At 36.6% G+C, this 22,399-nt stretch overlaps 1 protein-coding gene across 1 annotated transcript; it reads left to right on the forward strand.

Moving 5' to 3' along the window:
- The first annotated feature begins 21 nt into the window (after nt 1-21).
- LOC135084281 (facilitated trehalose transporter Tret1-2 homolog) lies at nt 22-21,848 on the forward strand. The gene is made up of 4 exons (XM_063979071.1): nt 22-239; nt 18,753-19,122; nt 19,759-19,894; nt 20,515-21,848. Exons 2-4 carry the CDS (start codon nt 18,760-18,762, stop codon nt 21,729-21,731), a joined length of 1,716 nt encoding a protein of 571 aa, XP_063835141.1. The 5' UTR covers nt 22-239; nt 18,753-18,759; the 3' UTR covers nt 21,732-21,848.
- The last annotated feature ends 551 nt before the right edge of the window (nt 21,849-22,399 follow it).

Raw genomic sequence — 22,399 nt, forward strand, 5'->3', positions numbered from 1 at the left:
GGGCCAACGTGCGTGCGCGCCGGCTCTATGTATCAGTACGGTGATCGAGACAACCCACTCCACCCGCTTCACTGTGCATTCCCATTGTTAACTATAATTTTATAGTGCATTTAATATTGTTTTGTGAAGTTAATTTCTTTTTTTTTGTATTCCAAATTGTGTTGTGAAAACTTTTTGTGTTTGCGAGTGTTTTGTTTTTTTTTGTGATTTTTTTTTGTTGTTGTTGTGGAGTTTTTGAAGTAAGTAAATTATTGAGTGATGAATGAAATTAGGGTGGATTTTTATATTATAAATGGCATAGCTTTAATTCATAGCATTGATGAAATATTGAATTTACCATTTTATCGCACTTATACACTTACAACCCAGGGCGCATTTTTCGGGCGGCAAGGAAATAAGTATAAAGTAACATAAATAAAATAATTTTACAGATGAATTGATAGATCACAAGTAGGTAGACAGAGGCTCAAGAAAATAAACCTTAATTGATTGTAATAATTTTAATTGAAAGATTATTAAAAATAATTTCAAATTAAATACAACATGTAGGCTTTGAATATAGAACTTCTTCAGGAAAGACTTACTACATCAGCAGTATCTACAATATCAACTCGCAAGTGAATTTCATAGAAATAAAAAATAATTGCACATTATTTGCATTAAAACTGCAATCACAGATATATTGTACTACTCTTAGGTTTCAACACGAAATCCTAAACTCGTTTATCCGTTACTAAACAGGTGTAATTAACTGTAAGGAAGTGGTTTGGATTTATCAGTTTTATTGCTGTAATTAATTTTTAGACTTTACAATTTTATAATATAATTACGTGAACGGTACATTTTTGTTAAATATTTTGCGCTCTCAAGAAAACTCGGTTTTGTTGAAAGAAAGAAAAAACAAATCAACTTAAAGAGCTATTAAGGCTTTTTATTGGAATTAACTCTACCATCTTTACTATCAAAGCATGATATCATTATATCATGCTTTATGGTACACTCATATCAATGGATTTTTGTTTTAAATAACATTGATTAACTGTTTTTATGCACCAAAAGGTGTTAAGGAGATGATCGATTAGAGCGTTTACTTGTAACGAGCATTCCAGCGAATGTAACTTTGTTGTCTCAAATGAAATAAACTAGAGCGTTCTGTTTTGTATTACGATATAATAATAGTGTGATTCATAGTAGTAGTCAATCAAAAAAATGACCCTTCTTCTGCTGCGTCGGGTAAATATAATTTGCTTCGAGCTTTTTGCCGTGCAATTCACTTAATTCCACCTACCAGTCTCTTGACTGATCGAAAGTAAGCTCGCCAAACAAACCGACAGTTCACAGTAGTTGTCATGAAGTTGGCTTGGTTTTACTAGATTGTTGTTCAGTTTTACAAAAAAAGTAAACCTAATTATGGACATTCTCCTTTTTTGAAATCGGTAAAAAATAGCAAAATAAGGTACTTGATACAAATAAGGCCTACCTAACTTTAAATGCTTATAATTCAATAAATATTAACGCCAATTAACAAAAACAAGGTTAATTATCTTCTTCCATCCTTTAATTTTAGCAATATTACAAAAAAAAACACAATTTTTAACTAAATCTATTCAAAATAAGCAAATTACGAAACCACTGATTTTGGCTTTATTAAATCACCTACACGGAATAAGGCCTACATGATTCAAATGCCTCTAGACCTTAAAATTGAGGTTGTATTAAACAAAATGCGGTCTTATAACATTAAACACGTCGATTTGTTTGCGTTATCAAAATTTTACATAACAAGTAAACAGAAATATACTGTACATGTCTAGATAAACTTAAATTCCACTTATTAAGAATTATACATAAATTATAGATAAAATTAAATATTCATAGTAACAAAGTTACGATTCCTTACATATATTATAAAAAAAATTATCACAAACAAACAATATTGTTTTTTTGTATAGGGCTTATTAAAACACCGTGTTCGAATAAGGCCTACCTACACATAAAACCTTTTAAATAAATCAGTTTAGGAACATCATTTAGTTTGTAAACAAAATGAGATATCAATTTTTGTTAGAACCAGGGCATAAAAAGGCTTCTGAATCATTTTTGCGAACTCCTACACAATACTTGTGATACCACCTAAAGCAGTCATTTATGGTCGCGTATCTGCTACTTTGTCTTCGAAACAGGCATGATAATACCAGCTTTTATTCTTCTTTCCTTAAGAATTATACATACGGCTTCTTTTTTCTTATTTTTTATTGTTTTTGTATTTTGTTTCTTTTTTTACAGGTTTTGTATTTTTTTTTGACACTGTTATCTTTTTCTTTTCTGTGCTGTTAGTAACATTCTTATTAAATAAATATTTTGTTACTCTTTGACTCATTTAGTTTAATGAATTTGTCCGTAAACAGGTGTTAACATAAGTATCTAATATGGCCTACCATGCTGAAATAAGGCCTAGGCCTTATTAGATATCTCGCTCTTGTTGTCTTTAAAAATTTACAAATAATGCATCTATAGCCAGTAGTACAAATTAAGGTAATTATTAGCTAGTAAGATATATTTAGAAACGATTACTAAGAAAAGCTTAATCTAAAACAGCGTCATTTTACCGAAAACTTAAGATGAAATCGCCGGATTTTTATAAGGGAGCACGAAATCACCCACCACCTTAGAAGAACGCGTGCCAATTGGTGCTGGGATCGTGGATCGGGATGCTCTAGCACTCTACTGGGTTATAGGGCATATGAGTACGTGTCCTTGAAGTATTGTCCCGGATGGATTTATTTATCTGTGTTTTCTGATGTATAGGCCTTATTAGAACGTAGGCCTTATTTGTATCAAGTACCTTACTTTTGTGTTGTTACGAGTGAACGACCAAGTTCATCGGCGCCCTTAGATGTCCTTCAGTCATTTAATGACTGAAAAGTATTTTTGGGCGTCAAAATAAAGCCATTGATAAGGCAAATATATGCACCGACGTGTAATTTATTTAATCAAACTCATTTTTGTTTGTTAGTTATTCAGCTGTTAAATGACGGACAAAAGAACCAACTTCTACTTTTTAACGATATAAAACTCTTAAAAAACTCATTTATTTTTGCAAATAGGCTTTTAAAAAGCACTTTTACACGTCCCAATATTAACCCTACCACTGCTTCGGGACAATAAATGGGCCAGTGCTGAGAAGAAGTAGCGCAAGAAATTCAGTCACCATAAGTAGAAGTAGAGTCGATACTCTACTGAGGTAACAACCCTAGACTCTATCTTTTTTTTAATTAAAAAAAGAACCAGCTGCTTTTTTATCGACTCTACTAAGCAACCCTACTTTGTCACACTTCTCTTCTCTTGTAAAAATAAGACGCTGACAAAGGTGCCTATATTTATTTCAACACTTTTCAACACCAGCTGAATATGTTGTCCCGAAGTGGCGGTAGGGCAAGCTTTATTGGAACGTGTATAAGTCCCTGAAAAGAGCCTTCATACTAAAGAACTCGATTATTCTGCATAAATCTTGTCCTATTACTCAGAATCATATTTCTTTTTTAAGCATAAATGGTTAATACCATCCGGTTCGACCAAACTTTTATCCGAGAATATCTCCTGGTATAACTGGCACATTGACAGTTTCAGTATGGGAAATAAATATGTCAAAACTGACTATTTATTCTGAGATTAATATTTACTCTTGTTTGGTCGAATCCACCCTAAGTAAACTAGGATGACAGAAATTAATTTTTCATTATGACAGTTGACAGGGAATCGAACTTAGAACCTGAAGTTGAGAGAACCTCCCTCTCTTTATACTCTACAACGAGGCATTTCAATAAATAATTCACAATTAAGTGAAAACAATTAACATTAACCTATAATCAAAGAGATTTGCAAGGCAAATGCAGTTTTACATGTTTATTTAGTTATCTACAGTAAATTTTAGAAACACCATTAAATAAAGTTCTAAAGTAGGTAAACGTATTTAAAAGGACAAATAAACGATACGTCAACTTAATGCACCTATCTTTGCTATAGTACAGTCAGTGTCAATTAGTTCGTGACAAAAGTGGCCCAAAAGTTGACAACACAACTTATTCCAATAGACGGTGAAACGCAACTGCAACGAAACTGCAACTGCTACTTACTTTTGAGTTGCATCTAAGTTTCTGCCATAGCGTCCGTTGAGAGACCACACATGACGCGACCAGTTTGAAAATTTCAGTTTCATTCATTAGAATCTTCAGAAAGTTGCAGTTTCGTTGCAGTTGCGTTTCACCGTCTGTTCTGGGCCTTAGGTGTCACGAACTATAAATTATAATGTGACATGCAATAAACGTTTTGAATTTGAATTTGAATTTGAACTATTTGACGCTGACTGAACATGCAATTATAGACAACTGGACATCAAGCTTAACTACTGTTCATATCATATCCAAATTAATTACTGAGACTGAACTTAACAAGGTGACAGAAAGTGTCAGTCGAGTTCAATTTTTAATTTTAAAAATAATAATATCGCAAGTTTGGACGAAAGTACCCCATCAACTTGCAGCCCTGAGCTTTCTACTCGACTGTACGTGTGGGCAACTTTGATTGAACAGTGTGTCATAAAGTTTTTACACAAATTATTTTCTGAAATCAGCTGTGCCGCTGTCATTTTATATAACGTGACAGTTTCTAAGGACGCCTCATCAGCGGCTACCGTTGCTAGGCGCCCACTGCAACCGTGACCAATAGAAGGCCGGTATTATCGCCGCTGCCTAGCAACCTGGTGTCGTTTTCGTCGTCATCGTTATAATGACATTATGTTTGTGACATTTGTGTTTTAGGTGTTTTTATATTTTCAATGTTTTTTTGGATGCCTTTTTACTATTTTAGGATTTGTTCTTTTGTAAGTAAAATCATATGAGTGTTTCTTCCGCTATTAGTGCAGTGCCTTCAAACGGAGATAACGTTTCGTCGGAGAACTTGATACGTTGCCCCAAATGCTCCCAGCCTCGATTTTTCAAAGGCCAACGAGGCCTGAGAATTCATCTCAGTCGTATTCACCCAAGTACAGTGCCAGATTCCATCCAACCAAATCCATCTCCATCTCAACCCTCACCGTCCACTTGTCCTTTTTGGAAAAAATTATGTCACCTTAAACATTCTCATCCTCTCATTAAACGGATTCCTCGTGGCGCTCGTGCCTCAGTTGCACAGTGCCTAAGTCAATCCATATCCCATGTAGTTCGAAGCAACTCTGTTGAGGCCTGGGAGCATTTGTTTACTTTTTCTTATAGAGTTTTACACATAAAATCTGAACCAAATAACCATCAATCATTGACAAACAGAATTAAGCAAAATTGTAGTACACCGTGGCAAACCTCTGATATCATTTCCATACCTAACTCCCGTTATTCTAACAGTGAACATTTCATAAAACATGTAGAATCAAAAATCAGTGACGGTGACATTAAAGGTGCTGCGCGCATTATGTTCTCCGACGATCTTATAGCCCCTAATACCCCTGATACCCTCTCGGCCCTTCAAAGCAAACATCCACTTTCAGCAACCACCACAGTATACCCTGAACAACCAGATCCTGCACAGTCCTGCCTCCAGACAACACCAGAAGCATTATTGGGTGCAATCAATTCCTTTGCGAGTGGTTCTGCGGGCGGCTTGGATGGCCTTACTCCACAGCATCTCAAAGACTTAGTAAGTGCTAACTGTGGCGAAGCCGGTACCCTCCTCCTGAAGGAGTTGGTTTCCCTGACAAATTTGATGCTATCTGGTGGCGTCAACCTTCAATTTATAAATATTTTATACGGAGCCAATCTCTGCGCTCTCAAAAAAAAGGATGGTGGCATTCGACCCATTGCTGTTGGCTCAACTCTGAGACGACTAGCCGCCAAAATTTGCTGTAGGGCTGTTTCCGATAGCCTTGCAGCTTATTTTGAACCTGTCCAGCTGGGCTTTGGCATAAAAGGCGGTTGCGAAGCCGCCATCCATTCAGTCCGTTCTTTTTTGTATAGTAATCCCAGCGACGTCCTGCTGAAAGTGGATGTTAAAAATGCTTTTAATTCAGTTGATAGGGGCGTCTTGCTGACACAAATAAAAGAGCAGGCTCCGCTGATTTATCCTTTCCTTTGGCAGTGCTATAGCACCCCAAGCAAACTATTATATAAGGATAATATCATTGAGTCTGCTGTTGGGTGTCAGCAAGGTGACCCTCTTGGTCCAGCTATTTTCGGCCTATCAATTCATCCTTTCATAACCTTACTAAATTCCCAATTAAATGTGTGGTATTTAGACGACGGGACCCTTGGAGGAGACCCTAATACAGTTTTGGCCGATTTAAATATGTTAACACAAAACTTTGAAAAAGCCGGTTTAGATTTAAATTTTTCAAAATGTGAATTGTTTGTACCCGACTCCTGCCCTAATTCAGATAGGGTCATTTCGAATTTTAATTCCATAGCTCCCAATATTAAAATTATTAAAAGAGATTCCCTTCGCCTCCTTGGGTCTCCTATATTGGAGGAAGCGTTTGCTTCTTTCACAGACGAAAAATTACAGAGCTTTGAAAATGTTTCGGACCGTTTACTTAAAATTAACACACACATGGCGTGCACAATTATTCGATTTTGTCTTTTTGTCCCTAAATTCACATATTGCATTCGTTCTTCACAGTTTTGGAAATACCCTAGCTTAACTGCCAAATTAGATAACTCTATAAAACAAATTATTTCCTCCGTTTTAAATATTCCTTTAGATGATCGATCATGGACCCAAGCCTCTCTACCTATTAGGTTTGGAGGTTTGGGTATTCGCAAAATTTCCAGTGTTGCTCTACCGGCTTTTTTGTCTTCGGCTCATAGCACCAGTGGATTGGTTTCAAAAATACTGAGTAAGTGTTCTGACTCAACTACCATCCACCTAGCCGAAGGCATTAGCGCTTGGAGGCAGTTAAGCTCTGAAAATTTGCCGTTGTCTCTCATCTCACAAAGGCAGTGGGACGAGCCGCTCTGCAGACTTGTACGGAATAACTTATTAAACACGTCTTCCAGTTCTGCAGATCGAGCTCGTCTTCTGGCTGTAGCCGAGTGGGAATCAGGTCTTTGGCTTCACTCCCTACCTTCTCCTCATATTGGCACACTTTTGGATAATACCACTTTTAATTTAGCAGTCTCGCTCCGTTTGGGGGCACCATGCATTGTCCCCCATCGCTGTCCCTGCGGTGACATGGTTGACTCCCTTGGTCATCACGGACTGTCATGCAGCAGAAGTGCCGGGAGATTTTCCCGTCACGCCAGCCTCAATGACATCATACGCAGGTCTCTTTCTAGCGCTTCCGTACCGGCCATTCTTGAACCAAATGGCCTGGTTCGAAGTGATGGTAAGAGACCTGATGGTATGACTTTGGTTCCATGGAAGGTGGGACGGCCACTAGTGTGGGATGCAACCTGCGTAGACACACTGGCACCGTCTCATCTTCCGCAAACCTCGTCTGGGGCTGGTACTGCCGCTGCATCAGCGGAATCCCTCAAGCGACGCAAATATGTAGGTCTTAGTAGTACCTACATGTTTGAGCCATTTGGGGTCGAGACGCTAGGTCCGTGGGGACCAAGTGCTCATCGCCTGTACAGGGAATTAGCCAAGCGGCTGATTGACTGTACAGGTGATAGAAGAGCTGGCGCATTTCTTGGCCAACGAATCAGTTTGGCCATTCAGCGCGGAAATGCAGCCAGCATTCTGGGCACCATGTCGCGTTGTTTGGACAGCGATTTGGGACATATTTTTTATTTGTAAATATTTGTAAATATTTAATTTTAGTCTATGTAGGTTAATTATTTGTATTATTCTTAATCTCTTAATTCTATACTTATGACTATAATTTGTATATTTTAAAGACTGTAAACCCTTGAACAGGAGGCTGACAATAGTGACTGAGTTTCTTGCGCTGCTTGGTCTCAGCACTGGCCCATTTATTGTCCCCAAGCAGTGGTAGGGTTAATACTGGGACGTGTAAAAGTGCTTTTTAAAAGCCTATTTTAAAAAATAAATGAGTTTTTATAATAATATTAGTAAAATAAACTACTATTTAATAATTTGATTCGTCATTTTTTGTCCTACATAATGTAAACAGACTCTATTTTCCAGAAAATAACGGCACTCTCTAGAAACCTCATCCGCCGACATACATTCGGAGTGCACTAATCACTCGCGATTTGTCTCAGCCTGATCATTGAATTACTTGTTTTAAACTAGAAAGTCGTTTTATCTCAACTTTTAATGTAATTAAAATTTGGTTCCCATACCTTTTGACTTTGATAAACCTTACATGAAAATTCAATTAGAAAAAGTAGGTAGTCAAAAGAGACAGTTATCTAATGAGAGGCGACTCTACATTAGAAAATTTTAATAGTTATCCAATGGGTAATAAAATTATTTTGCTAAGTAAGTAGGTATTTTCAGTAGGTCTTTCTAAAGTAAGTTATGTCAATTCTCTATATTATAGTTCATTCAACTTATGATGGTGATTTAGACAGATAAAACGTTTCGTTTTATGATTCTAACTTTCTACGAATAAAAATATTGAGTTGTAAAAATCAATTACTTTTGTGTGTTTTCATCCTTCCAAAATATCAATCACTAATCTTTCTCAATTAACCTAAACAAGAATTTCTAATTATTTATTAGTTTATTATTTAGAAAAAATTGTGAAAAAATATTAAATGAATTGCTTCTGCGTTAGTCGGAACTTTTGCTCATAGGGATGGGACATAAACAATCGCAATAAATCAGTAATCGGCATGGTGGTCATCTTACCATCGAATCACGATTATTATCTCAGGCAGGTCAAAGCTAAGTCAGTACGTGTGCGTTTGCCTTTGATGACGGTTTTGTTTTATGCGATTTCTCCACGTATTGTTTGTTATTGTTATTTTGATGTTTTATTGAATAAAATGCATATATTTAATTCTTTGTGATTTATTTTGTACCACTAAGAATATTCACGTTTATTCCATTTCCACCTAGTTGAAATTCATAGATATAATTTTGATCAAGATTAAAAATCAAATAAATAAAAGGCGATTAGATTTCTATAGAAAATATTCTCGATTCTAAAAAATATCGATTAGGTTTATAAGGAGCGCCTCACTAAATAGAACTGTCATAATCACCATCTTACGCTGAATGGACTATAGCTTTATTTAGATTTGACACAAAAAAAGAAATTTGAACTAATTTGACAGAGACAAACTAGAAAATGAAATAAACATCTAGATAAGGTTTATGCTATGAATAAACCTATTTTTAGACCAGACATTTTTCAGAAAAAAATTCCTGTGTGAGATATACATATTGATTGACAAATAAATGTCTTTATTTATATTAGCTTTCACGATAATTTCTCAAAAATTTTTTTAGCCGTGTAAGTTTTCATTATTATGCATTATTAAGTAACTATAACTTTCGTAGTTTCTGATCTGACGCACACGCACTTGACTTACTTAAATTTGCACACCTACTTACTTATTAAGCGAAAAAAACAATTTTCAAGGACTTTTCACGATGACTTTTTACTTGTTGCAAAATTCGAGTCTAGATGATGATGATTTCTAGAATTAACAACATAATTCTGATTGCCTAAAGTCGATTGACGAATACATTTCACAATAATTAGACAAGTAAAGAAGCGTGAATAGTGAAACTAATTATTTAAAACAACCTTGATAGAAAGCCTTATCATGAGCATTAGACCAAGGTGACAACTCTTATTTAATTTATGATGTAAATGATCACAATATGGGTTATATTCTTCACTGATAGTGGTATAACCTTCACATAGTCATTAGGTATTGAGGGCAATCTGAACTCAGCCCGTATCATCAAATCATTGCAAATATAATATTTATCTCTTCACTATCTTCAATCTGTGCTTCTATCTACTCTTTTTTTGAAGGTTGCCTTTACACTTACTTTACGCCGACATGAGTCGTCGACTTTTGACATGTTGTCAATCTGTCGACATTTACACAATAGCCGCTAAGTCGCCGGATGTGTAGAGTCCTTAACAGCACACAAACACACATTGAAATAGAGTCAAGAAATACAGAAATTACTGGAGGAGCTTATCTCTATAATTTTCTTTCTAACTATGATCATAGATTAAGGGCGACATCCCTACAAATATCCCTCCCTAGCCCTGCAAATATTATAAATGCGAAAGTAACCCTGTCTGTTACGCTTTCACGCCTAAACCACTATACCGATTTTAGAGAGTTTTGACTCCCGGTGTGCTTCGGGTTTGAAACAGGGACTCGCAGTACTAAAGTTTTTCTGTGACAGACAAAATTTCACGCGGGAGAAAAGTTAGTTACATAATAAATGACACCTATTTCCCAGTATGCACTACCTAAACGTCTAAATGCAGCGCAAGCAAGCAATTTAGATTTTATTTCAATTTATTGCATAATTTACATTATAAATGTTAAGTAGCAATCTCAGTCGATATTGGCTTACGAAACTTACATAATTCTCAGTCAGGCAAAAAATTACGGTCATTCAACTGTTTAACTTAAAACCAGCCAAGCGCGATTCATTTTAAACATGCAGCGGATTCCGTATGTACATTTTGTATCATATTTCTACTACTGAAATAGTTATCCAGATAGAAATAATTTTATCCATAATATTTTAAAGAGTCTCTCTCTTTAAAATATTATGGATAAAATTATTTCAGTCATTTTAAGTTTTATGTGGAGAGTATTTATTTATTTAACACCTGAACTTACATGAATGACAATTCACGTGGGTATAAATTCTTCATAAAAAGCTCTTATTTTGATATCTCATGCAGTAAACGCATTATCTGGCAAATTCCTAGTTTGGTTCATAACATTGCAAGTTGATATACTTATTATAATAGTTACAAATTCAGTATTAATAGGTTTCGTCTTTTTCAATATTTATAAGGAACCCTAAAAACTATCCAAGGTGTCAAAGAACCGATTCTATTAAGAATTGGATCGTATCTCCTTTTTATTAAACTTTAAAATTTATTTAAGAAAAATACTAAAAATCGTTATCAACTAGTTCTTTATTATTATTTAACGTGAATAATATTACAAGGAGGTTCATAATAATATGTATACATACAACCTATAAACAGTCTGATTATCAATAATTACATGAGAAATCGAGGAATAAAGCAGACTTCCAAACTTTAATCCGGATTATTATTATTATGTCCAGTCCGTAAATTATACATACCATTAACCTTATGTAGATTCCACAACAAAATAGTCCCACATACAACATTAGACAAAAGGAGAGTCCCTAGGTTCACTATTCCCATAACACACTCAGCACTCATGAAACGGCATTTTTCACACATGGCCCCTAGACTGTACAACAAAATACTTGCAACAAGTAAAGACATCACACAACTTGTTTCGGTAACGTTTAAAAAACTTATTATAAAATGGATGGAACAATATACGTACGACACTTTAGAAAAGTTAATCCAGACAATTACTAGTTTCTCTTAGCACACTTATTCACTTACACACAAAATCACACTCACACTATCACACACACATTTTTGTTTTGTTTTTCTATTTAAATTATTTTTTAAATTAAAAGATAAAATTTAATCTAAACACTAAATTTTAGTCTTATGTTTTTTTTTTAGGAGGAGCCTGACTCTCGTTACACAGGTTAACCTTATACGAGAGCGGCACATATCTTGTAATTGTAAAGTGTTTATTTAATAAAAGTATTTTCATTTTCATTTTCATTATGTACTTTCGTTAACTGATATAAACAATAACCCATGTTCAAAAACACGTTCCTTGGTATCTTGGTATGGGCCCCTTTAATTTTAATTAAAGCATTAAAATCGGGCAAAAAGTATTTATGTATTAGCCATGGTGGTAATAACAGAAAACAAAAATTTTAACTTCGTAATCGTGATTATAAGTAAAGATTTATTGGCAAATTTTGGGTACATACAGTTACTTAAAAACCTGTCATTCGCTTTGAACTAGAGAAGTCGAATCTTAACTCTTCTAATTTCGTTGCGGGTCCAATGTCAGCTTAACTTTCCCCCGGGACAAACTTGACCTTTACTGATTGGGTTATTGGTGATCAAGCTGTAGATCCTAGCTACACAGGAGTTGCAGCGGTGGGAACGAGAGGTGGGAATAGTCCCTTAGTTGATACTTAAAATAAAGCTAATGCCCTCCACTTAGGTACGTATTAGTCCTAAATATAGATACTAACTCTAGGCTCAGTTAAATCTAACCAGTCATTTAGGTTTCAAGGCAGTCTGGTTACCTAAGACTGGAATAGCATCAATATGTTTACTAAGTCCAAACCAGTTCGATCACGAGTTAAATTTCATTCATTTCGCGAATAATTAACTTAAATTACTAACCGGTTAGTTTGTAATTCCCAAAGTATTCAAATATCTCTATTACAAGCGGAATAGCTTGTTGATTAATTTACTTGAATAAAGGATAGTGCCAGGGTCTGGACCAAGTGTTGCCCAGAATCAACCCATAGTGCATTTTGTTCCTCAGGCCTATACTGATGTGTAAACCGAAGCGCACTGAAATCTATCCCTGGAGTCAAGAGAAAAAAAGAGTTTTGTTTTGAATTATTTACATACAAAATATCGTCGATGTATACGTACCACGCATAAGATTTCGCGATTGTGGCATTAAATAACACTCGCTATGTTGAACTTAACCATACTGCATCCGTACACGTTACTTTAGTGCGATTTAGACATTCTTTATAAACGATCTAGCGCTGTTTTAATTGTTTGGTAAGTTGACAGAAATCATTATTTCCAAAATAAAGCAAAAAGTTTTAGTTATCTATCCTTGCAAAAATTCAATTTATTGGTGTGTTACAATCGATTATTAAAGTTATTGTAAGCTAAAACTTCTTGCTCCATTTTGGAAATAATTACTTACTGTCAACTAACCAAACTACTGCAACAGCGCTTGATCGCTTATAAAGAATGTCGGAGTCGTACTAAAATAATGTGTACGTATGCAGTTTGGTTAAGTTCAACATAGCGAGTGTTATTTAATGCCAAAATCGTGAAATCTTATGCGTAGTACGTATACATCGATGATATTTTGTATGTTAATAATTCAAAACAAAACTCTTTTTTTCTCCTAAATCCAGGGATAGTTTTCAGTGCGCTCCGGTTATAAATTAGTATTGGCCTGAGGAACAAAATGCACTATGGTTTCGTTCTGGGCAGCACTTGGTCCAACTTCCATACATGGATTGGCACTGTCCTTTGAATAAGCTTACTAACTATTAAAGTATGTTTGTTTTGTAAATTGTACATAACTAATAGTTGTTATGATATTGTTTTATGTGGAGTCACATTTGCAAATGTTATTTAACTTCTGGTAAACAATAAAATACAACTGCCCTCTAGTTGTCTATCTACCTGTAAGAGATACGAGTAGATTTATAAATATAAGACCGCCTAAATTGCACTCTTGGGTCTCTTGTGTATTATTGTCATTGGTATAAATAAGGTATTGGCATATGGTAGGGCAAAAAAAAGAATAAGACATGTAAAGGCTTTGACGATTTGTAAGTACTAATTTAATTAGTCTCCACAAATACTAAAGATAATTTTGATTTTTTATTGGATATCTATCAGAATCAGAAAAATCATCTTCTTTCCCACATTAGTATCATCTCCGTATTTTACCCTTTTCTTCAAGTTTTTTTTTATGTTAAGGTTTACATAGCTATCATATGGTTTTCTCCATGGCATTATATCCCAATACAAAGTATAGAGTCAGGTAATTTACCTAATTTGTTTTCCAATGTCTATTAGCTACTTGTACGTGAGATTATGTGAAGTATATTTTATGTATAAGTACATAATATACATGGTGGAATCGATCGTTAGGGTTAAGTGTAAGGATGAAATCACTAACAAACTTGATAAATCAAATGAAAAGTAAACCATGAAATCTTAAATTAGAAATATTTGAAAGCAGTTCTCTTTCTTTTAAAAAAACAAGGAATGTTTTCTTTGAGTAAAATTTTCTATTTACAGTATTATGAGTACTCAGTACTGTCGCTTCAGGTGGCATTACAAAATTCCACCCTGTATACTTCAATATCTAAATCAAAACATATCATATACTCTCAAACGTCCTCACAGCCCAAGTAGGTCAATTGCTATGATACGATTATGACATAGTGTTTATAGTAATGGCTGCACCATGGAGTGTTACACAATAAGTGATTTGTGGAGCACAAAGATAATAGATCGTTAGCCTCTATTGTTTGAAAAGGAAAAAGATGGAAAGTGTGAATTTAGGTAAGAGATAGGAGTAGACGTAGCTTGGGCAGGCCTCCCACTAGGTGGACCGACGATCTGGTGAAGGTCGCGGGAGGTGCCTGGATGCGGACGGCGCAGGACCGGTCTTTGTGGAAATCCTTGGGGGAGGCCTTTGTCCAGCACTGGACGTCTTTCGGCGGAAACGAACGATAGGAGTATAGGATGGCCCGGTAGTTAGCGTGAGGGACCAACGATAGGAATGGTTGCGGCATCGAATCCCGCTGTAAACCTTGGCGGGATAAACAATCTGGACATCGCGGTGCAGCTTTTCGCACCTCAAAGAACAGTGCCATCTAGCGGCAAATATCAGAACTAAAATATAAAAACATCCTCCCGTGCCGCTCCCATACCTCAGGCTCTGACTGAGTTAAGCACTGTTAAAAATATTATGTTAATAATACCTATGAGTATTATTAACATAATATTTTTAACATACATAACATAAGATTACTCATAAACGCTGTAGTGCCTCGGTCATGGCGCTACAAACGTGCGCGTTGCATTGAAATTCAAAATGGCGGATTATTTACTAGCAAAACGCATTGTTTGTTGATTAGTCCAGTTAATTGCCCGACACATGTCTGCCTTAGAACCCTAGCACACTTCATCGTCTTTAAGTCTTAACTAAAAATCACAGTAATAAATTAGCGTATCACTTCGCATACAGCCTCAGGAAAATTACTAAATAAGTGTCCATGCACTCAAATGTCTTTCGCGCTAGTGTCTTTTCGCGCAAACGCCCGATACGCATAAAACCGATTTATATTATTTGCAAATAGGCTTTTAAAAAGCACTTTACACGTATTAACCCTACCACAGTTTTCATTAGGCCGTAGTAGATTCCGTATTCCGTCCGTCAACATGGCGCCATTTAACCAGCTTGTACCAGTATTTCTACTTTCATCTTCAGTTAAACTAGATGTCAACTTCCTAACGGTTAGTTCAGTTTTAGTAGAACGCTAATGAGAGCTTTTCACGAGAAAATTATTTAGACCCGTTAGATTCTGGAAAATGGCGGTTCAGTTGTATTTACTTTTTAAAGTCTATACTGGCTCAGTGTATGCAGGACCCAGGATTCAGGATTTTTTGGTTCCCATTGGAAAGAGAGGGTAAATAATTTTCTAATCTGTGGTACTCTATTCCTTCCCAAATACCCCCAATTAAATTTTCACCAGGAATGGTTCCTTTAAAATTGCAATCTGCCCGATACCCCTGGGTTTCGATATAGGTAGACCATTTTGAGTATCTGCTATAGCAGAAGCCTGGCTTTATATCATGGTCATCTTCTACTTCACAGAAGGCTGATTAGGAATGGAAATAGTATTATTAACATCTTTTACTTTATTAAGCACTAGCAAAATCAAAACGACACACTTTTGGCGGTCTTATCACCGCGATCTATTCCACACAACCCAGAGAGAGGACAAGGAAAATAAATGAGGGTCGCATTAATGACATTTAACCGGCAAATTTTGTTTATTAGATAACGTGAATTATACTATTAATTACATCATTATTACTAACCCAGTGCGATCGTGGCTCGTGACCCGTCTTATCGGCATCTGTTGACTCGTGCCCTCGTTGTAGATCATGTGATTGAATCGTAATCGATTGTAAATTAGGTATTATTGTAGGTAGACATAATATTTATAAGGCTTTATCTTTGGTAGTAAATCAAGTCTAAGTTAACACACTAATAAACTAGATAGGCCAGCCTCTTTGTATTGATCCCGTTTTACCCCCTTAGGGGTTGAATTTTTCAATATCCCGTCTTATTAGTGCTAAAAGGAACCCCCGAGCAAATTTGAAACTTAGCACTTGTTTCTGAGATTTTGTAATGAGTGAGTCAGTCAGTGACCTTTTGCTTTTATATGAATATATGATAACAGGAGAAGTATACGAGTATAAGATGTCATAGTATTTAGCATTTGGTTTAAGTGGCGTCATGAAACATACTTTATTAATCAACGATCAATGGCCCAAATATCGAATTTCTTTAATGGAACAAGGCCATATCTATACAAAGCTACCATTCAGATATTAGGGCCTTGGAAAATCATAACATCTGCATGGCTTAAAAGATTTTTTTTTTTTTTTTTTTTATGTGATAGGAGGCAAACGAGCAGACGGATCACCTGATGGTAAGTGATTACCGTCGCCCATAGACACCCGCAGACCCAGGGGCGTTACAGGTGCGTTGCCGGCCTTTAAGGTAAAGATACGCTCTCCTCTTGAAAGCTTGCAGGTCGTATCCGTCCGGAAACACCGCAGACGACAGTCCATTCCACAGTTTGGTTGTACGGGGCAGGAAGTTTCTAGAGAAACGTACTGTTGTGGACTGCCAACCATCTAAGTGATGATGATGATGTTATATAGAAATAGTTGTGGTGTACCATGTCTTGGAACATTGCAAGCAAGGTCCATACATCACACTAATGCTATGGTGTCCAAATAAGGGACTAAATTTGGATTTAGGATTTAGGCTAGCGTCATAAGCTTAGCTCAGAATACTATTACTACTATTACTGTTTCAAAAACCGAGATAAAAACTATTCTTTGTCCTTTCCCGGGATTCAAACTATCTCTATGCCAAATTTCATCAAAATCGGTTCAGTGGTTTAGGCGTGAAAGCGAGACAGACAGATAGACAGACAGACAGATTTACTTTCGCATTTATAATATTAGTATAGGTAAAGATGAACTTCCTATTCTTCATCTACGCTAAACTTATTCCAATATATTGAAACAATTACTTACAGGGTCATAAGTTGAGACTAAGTTTAAGATCACCACCTATGTACACTTATGAAGCAATAAATAAATGATTATGATTATGATTATTATAACACCATTATTAATATTTATAAGGACTTCTATTTAACCACATGGTATTGACCTACCGACGGACACTTGTGAAATGTATAATTAGTCCAAGGCATACAATGGATCGCGTGATGCATTTATAATTAGCATGGAAAAGTCTGTGGATCCAGAAACAAATAACAGTGTAGTTTTAGTGTTAAGTACTTTTATTTTAATCTTTTGGCAGACACGAGACTTGCTTAATTATCCTAAATAAATATACCTACTGGTACTAATTCGTTTGTTTTTTCCTATCGAATTCTTTGAATTTTACTTACGATATTGGGCTCAGCAGGTTTAAAACTATAAATAACAATTTACGTAACTAAAATAGGTAACTAACAAGCACGAGAATCTTATCTTGTTCAATTTGAAATGAAATTTCGTTTCGATCTAGGTATTTACACGTGTTTTTTTTAATAATTTAGGTGAATCTTGTTCCGGGATATTTTAGATTTCTACCCATTGCGCTTATTTCTATAAAAATACTGTAAGCAACTGTTTTTAGGTTGTCGGAAACAACATAAACTGAGAACGCTTCCTAGCGATAACACAATTTTAATGTTATATAATTATCTTTTTTGTACGTTTGGTATAGTGTGCAATAAATGTACCTACACTATCTAAGAATGTATAATGTAGAGCCACCAATTTGGGGGAGGCCTAAGTTCAGCAGTGGACGTCTTGTGACTGAAATGATGATGATGATGATTAAGCCACTAAACTCATTGTTGAAACTTATCACCTATTAAACTAAACTGTCACAGTGTTTAGCATAATGTACTGAGTTATACTACGCACAATTTCGCTACAAATCTGCTCGTGTCGTCGGCCTATAAAACTTTGCTCTCCGATAACTCCCACAAACGATACATTTGGTGTAAATTACGTCAGCCAGAACAATGGACACGAAATTTACTGGTTTGTTTACTGATACAGTTATTGACCACCGTCAGTTATAAATCGATATAGAATCAGATGACCTACACCAGGGGTGGCCAACCGGTCGATCGCGACTATTAGTCCAGTCGATCATGGCAAGGCAAAAAATACTACATGATTGTGTATTAAACTATGCTGTTTTATTTAAGATTTCAAGAAGTATGAAAGTGGTAGATCGCTCAGGGTTTCGTTAGTAAACAGTAGATTTTATGTCTAATCAAGTTGGCCACCCCTGACCTACACTGAACCGTCCCAGCGAAGACATTGACTGGAGGGCGCCACTATCAATGCTGGATTATTAGTTCCGATTATTGCCACGTTGGATCGGAAAAGCTTGGATAGTTTTCATTATAATTAACAAACTATTCTATAGTTAATGAAACGTAGACAGAGTAAAAAGTCTGTGAACATTTATCAAAACCTTGGTATCTGTGAAGTTTGTTTAGATAATCTTCTTTTTATTTCTTTATTAACTACATGTTAAATATTTAAGGAAGTATTAGGTTAATAGACAGGCAATGCAGATGTGTAAATGTTTTTGTCTCTGACTTTTATATTACAAAGAGCATTGCAATTGTTTCAGATAAACTATGGCTGGTGATACCGCTGAGAGGGTAGAAGATCACACACACGTGGAAGAATCAAATACACCCCCCGAAGTTGCAGAATCAAAACCCGAAAATGAAGAACTAAAAACAAATAGTATTAACAACACTAGTGATAAAGATACAGATACAAACGAGAACAAAACAAAAGAAGCCGAGAAAACAAATGAAGATAATAACAAAGATGAAACCAAAAATGGCGGCGAAAGCAAAACGTCGCACTACATGCAAAATCTCAAGATTTCAAACTCTGGTACCGGATTAGTATTAAATGATAAGGAAAACAAGGAAGCCACTTTGCTGAGCGATTCCAAGACTGTGGCCCGATTCTCGCCGGTTTGGAGACAGGTAATTGACCTTGTTACTGATTTTTAATTAAGATTATTATGCTAACCATTAAAATTGCAAGTTGCAATGCTCTTAGGACTCGTTCCCACTGCAATCCAGTTTTACGGACTCCAGAGATGCAGGTTTTCTCAAAACTGGACTGTCGTGTGAGCACACATACGTTTGTAACCACAGATCACAGAAACTAAAGGGAGATGTGATAAGGGGGCATGGCCGGTGTTGCAGCAATATGTGCCCTATACAGTGTGTTTGGGATAGGGCTAGCGGTAATTTAAGGCGTTGTTGTGATGTCAATTTTATCGACAAAAATGCCCCCATAAGTAGGTAAGAAAAAAAATATTATTAAACCCCAAAATATAAATGACACTCGAGAAAATTATGGTTTTTACGAGAGTGCTAAAAAAGTATGAAAAAGTCTTCGCTTCAGTCAAATGACGTCCACTGCTGGACAAAGGCCTCCCCCAAGGTTTTCCATAATGAACGGTCCTGCGCTGCCCACATCCAGGTTCTTCCCGCAAACTTTACCAGATTGTCGCTCCACCTAGTAAGAGGCCTGCCCACTGCCCTACAACCTACAACTATTGTCAATATTAAAATAATTCATTCCCACTAAAAATCAATCCATCTGGTTTCCAGACCCTGGCATCATCAGCGGCGATCCTGCTGACCTTCACGGCGGGCCTGACGTCGGGCTACTCCGCCATCTTGCTGCCCAAGCTCGAGCAGCCCGGCAGCCCTATCATGATCGATGCCAGCACCAAGTCTTGGATTGGTAAGTTACCCATTTATTTATTTAGGACAACTAATAATAAGAAAGACACCAAGGCTTGGAGAAACACAACACATAAGCTCTCTTGTCTTATCATATCTATGCTTAAAGTGAAGCAGCAAATCAAACGCAAGGCGTTGCATAGAGGTCTGTGATTGGTTAGTGAAGTGTGTCACCCTGTGCGTCCACGCGCACTGTGAGACCTCATATTATTTTTTGTGAATACGAGCGTTAGTTATTTTATTATTTACTGGCTGCCACGGCAAGCAATCTACCCAGCAAACCTATCTAATATTTGCAGTTCAAATAGCTAAGGCGTTACAGCGAAAAAAATTAGTATTTAAAAAATGAGAATCGTTGAAAGTAAATATTAAGCACTGTACTGTACTGCCTAATACACTACATTTTATGTATTTAGTGTGACTTTCATGCCACGTACGGACTAATTTCTACCCGAACCAATCAGTAAATAAACATTTTGAGTTTGAGTTTAATTGTGCAACTTTACGTTAAGAATAGGCACAATGGGTTCGATCTCGTACTTACTGTACAAATATTTATATGCAAAACCACAATCTTTATTCCTATTCATAAAACTTATTATTTATTATTGTCTATTACAGCTGCAATGGCTGCCCTGCCCATGGCTCCAGGCTGCCTCATCGCGGGCTGGATGATGGAGAAGTTCGGAAGAAAAACATCCCTCTACATCATTTGTGTGCCCTTCCTCCTCGGGTGGATCCTCATCGCCTGCGCATCAAACCTGGGCCTCATGCTCCTCGGCAGATTCTTCACGGGACTCTGCGTCGGTCTACTTGGACCCCTAGGCCCCGTCTACATCGGAGAAACCTCTGAACCCAGATACAGAGGATTCTTCCTCGCTGCCATATCTTTAGCCATAGCAATAGGCATATTCGTTGCCCACCTCATCGGCACCTTCATGACTTGGCAATGGACTGCCACCATCTGCTGCTTGTTCCCTATCCTATCAGTTCTACTTCTAATGCTGATCCCTGAAAGTCCTACGTGGCTTATTTCTAAAGGAGAAGTCGAACAAGGTGTAAAAGCTTTCGGCTGGCTGAGAGGCTACAGCGAAGAGGCTAATGCTGAGCTAAAATGTATTATTGACAACCAAAAAGCTGCTGACAACGAACCTATAATGACCTGGCAAGAGAAAATCAAGGATCTAAGAAGCCCTGAGCTGATCAAGCCACTATTCATCATGATCCTATTCTTCATTACGTGCCAGTTCTCCGGGGTCAACGCGGTTGCTTTCTACTCTATTGAAATCGTGGAGAAGGCGGTCGGTTCTGGCTTAAACCACTACATGGTGATGCTGATCATAGATTTAGTAAGAGTGGCGATGTCAGTTGTTGCTTGTGTTATCTGTAAGCTGTACGGCAGAAGGCCCTTGTGCTTCATAAGTGGTATTTGGACTGCGATAGCCATGGTTGGTTTGTCAATGTTCCTGTATTTCAAGCCAGAGAACCTATCGTGGGTGCCCCTGACTTGCCTGACCGTGTACATCTGCGCGATATCAATAGGTCTGGTACCGCTTCCATGGATAATGTGTGGGGAGGTGTTCCCAACCAAAGTACGCGGCTTAGGCTCAGGCATAAGTTCAGCCACGACATTCGTGGCGTTCTTTGTCGTCGTCAAAACAGCCCCTGGCATGATGACACACCTCGGGGAAGTCTTCACATTCCTTATTTACGGAGTAGTGTCCTTAGTTGGAACAGCAGTTATGTATTTCATATTACCAGAAACTAAAGGAAAGAGCTTGCAAGAAATTGAAGAGAGATTCAAACACGGGAAGAAGAGTACCGAACTGAAAGTATAAATTATGTGCCTTATTAATATTTTATGTTTAGTTAGTTCGCTAAGCGACGTAATATTTAATCTGTGATACTCATATTGTCAGTGATGACTGAATAAAAATCGTATTATTGTGATACTACGCCATTCTTTTCATTTTTATACCATTTCATTAGCATTCCTAATATTCCGATACCTCCACATCATGGCAATTAAAACACCAATATAAAAAATCGACTTTGAAAAATATACCTACCTACCTAAATATGCAAACAAATGAGATTCTAAAGATACCCAAGTACCTACCAAACCTAAATACGCTGACGCAATACACTAAAATGAAATAACTATACATAGACTTCAGCGGGATAGTCTATACAAAAAATACAACCCTCCTTCTGGCGCAGTCGGGTAAAAAAACAGTAAAGCAAAATAAAAATCCTACCTTGTACAAACTCGATCTCGATCTTCCTCGTCTCGTCTCTGACCACCAACCACACTTGTACTTAGGTATTATGAAACACACAACACAATACTTTCTCGTCAATCGCACATTTCAATTGTAAAGTTTATTTGAAACCTTATAGTTAGTACGCAACAAAGATTTGAATTTGAAGTAAGTATAGTTACGACACACAATGAAAGTAGCTAATCTTTTGGAAAAAAAAATTAATTTATTAACTTGACTCCAGC

The sequence above is a fragment of the Ostrinia nubilalis genome, chromosome 25 (assembly GCF_963855985.1).
Source record: "Ostrinia nubilalis chromosome 25, ilOstNubi1.1, whole genome shotgun sequence".
Taxonomy (NCBI): domain Eukaryota; kingdom Metazoa; phylum Arthropoda; class Insecta; order Lepidoptera; family Crambidae; genus Ostrinia; species Ostrinia nubilalis.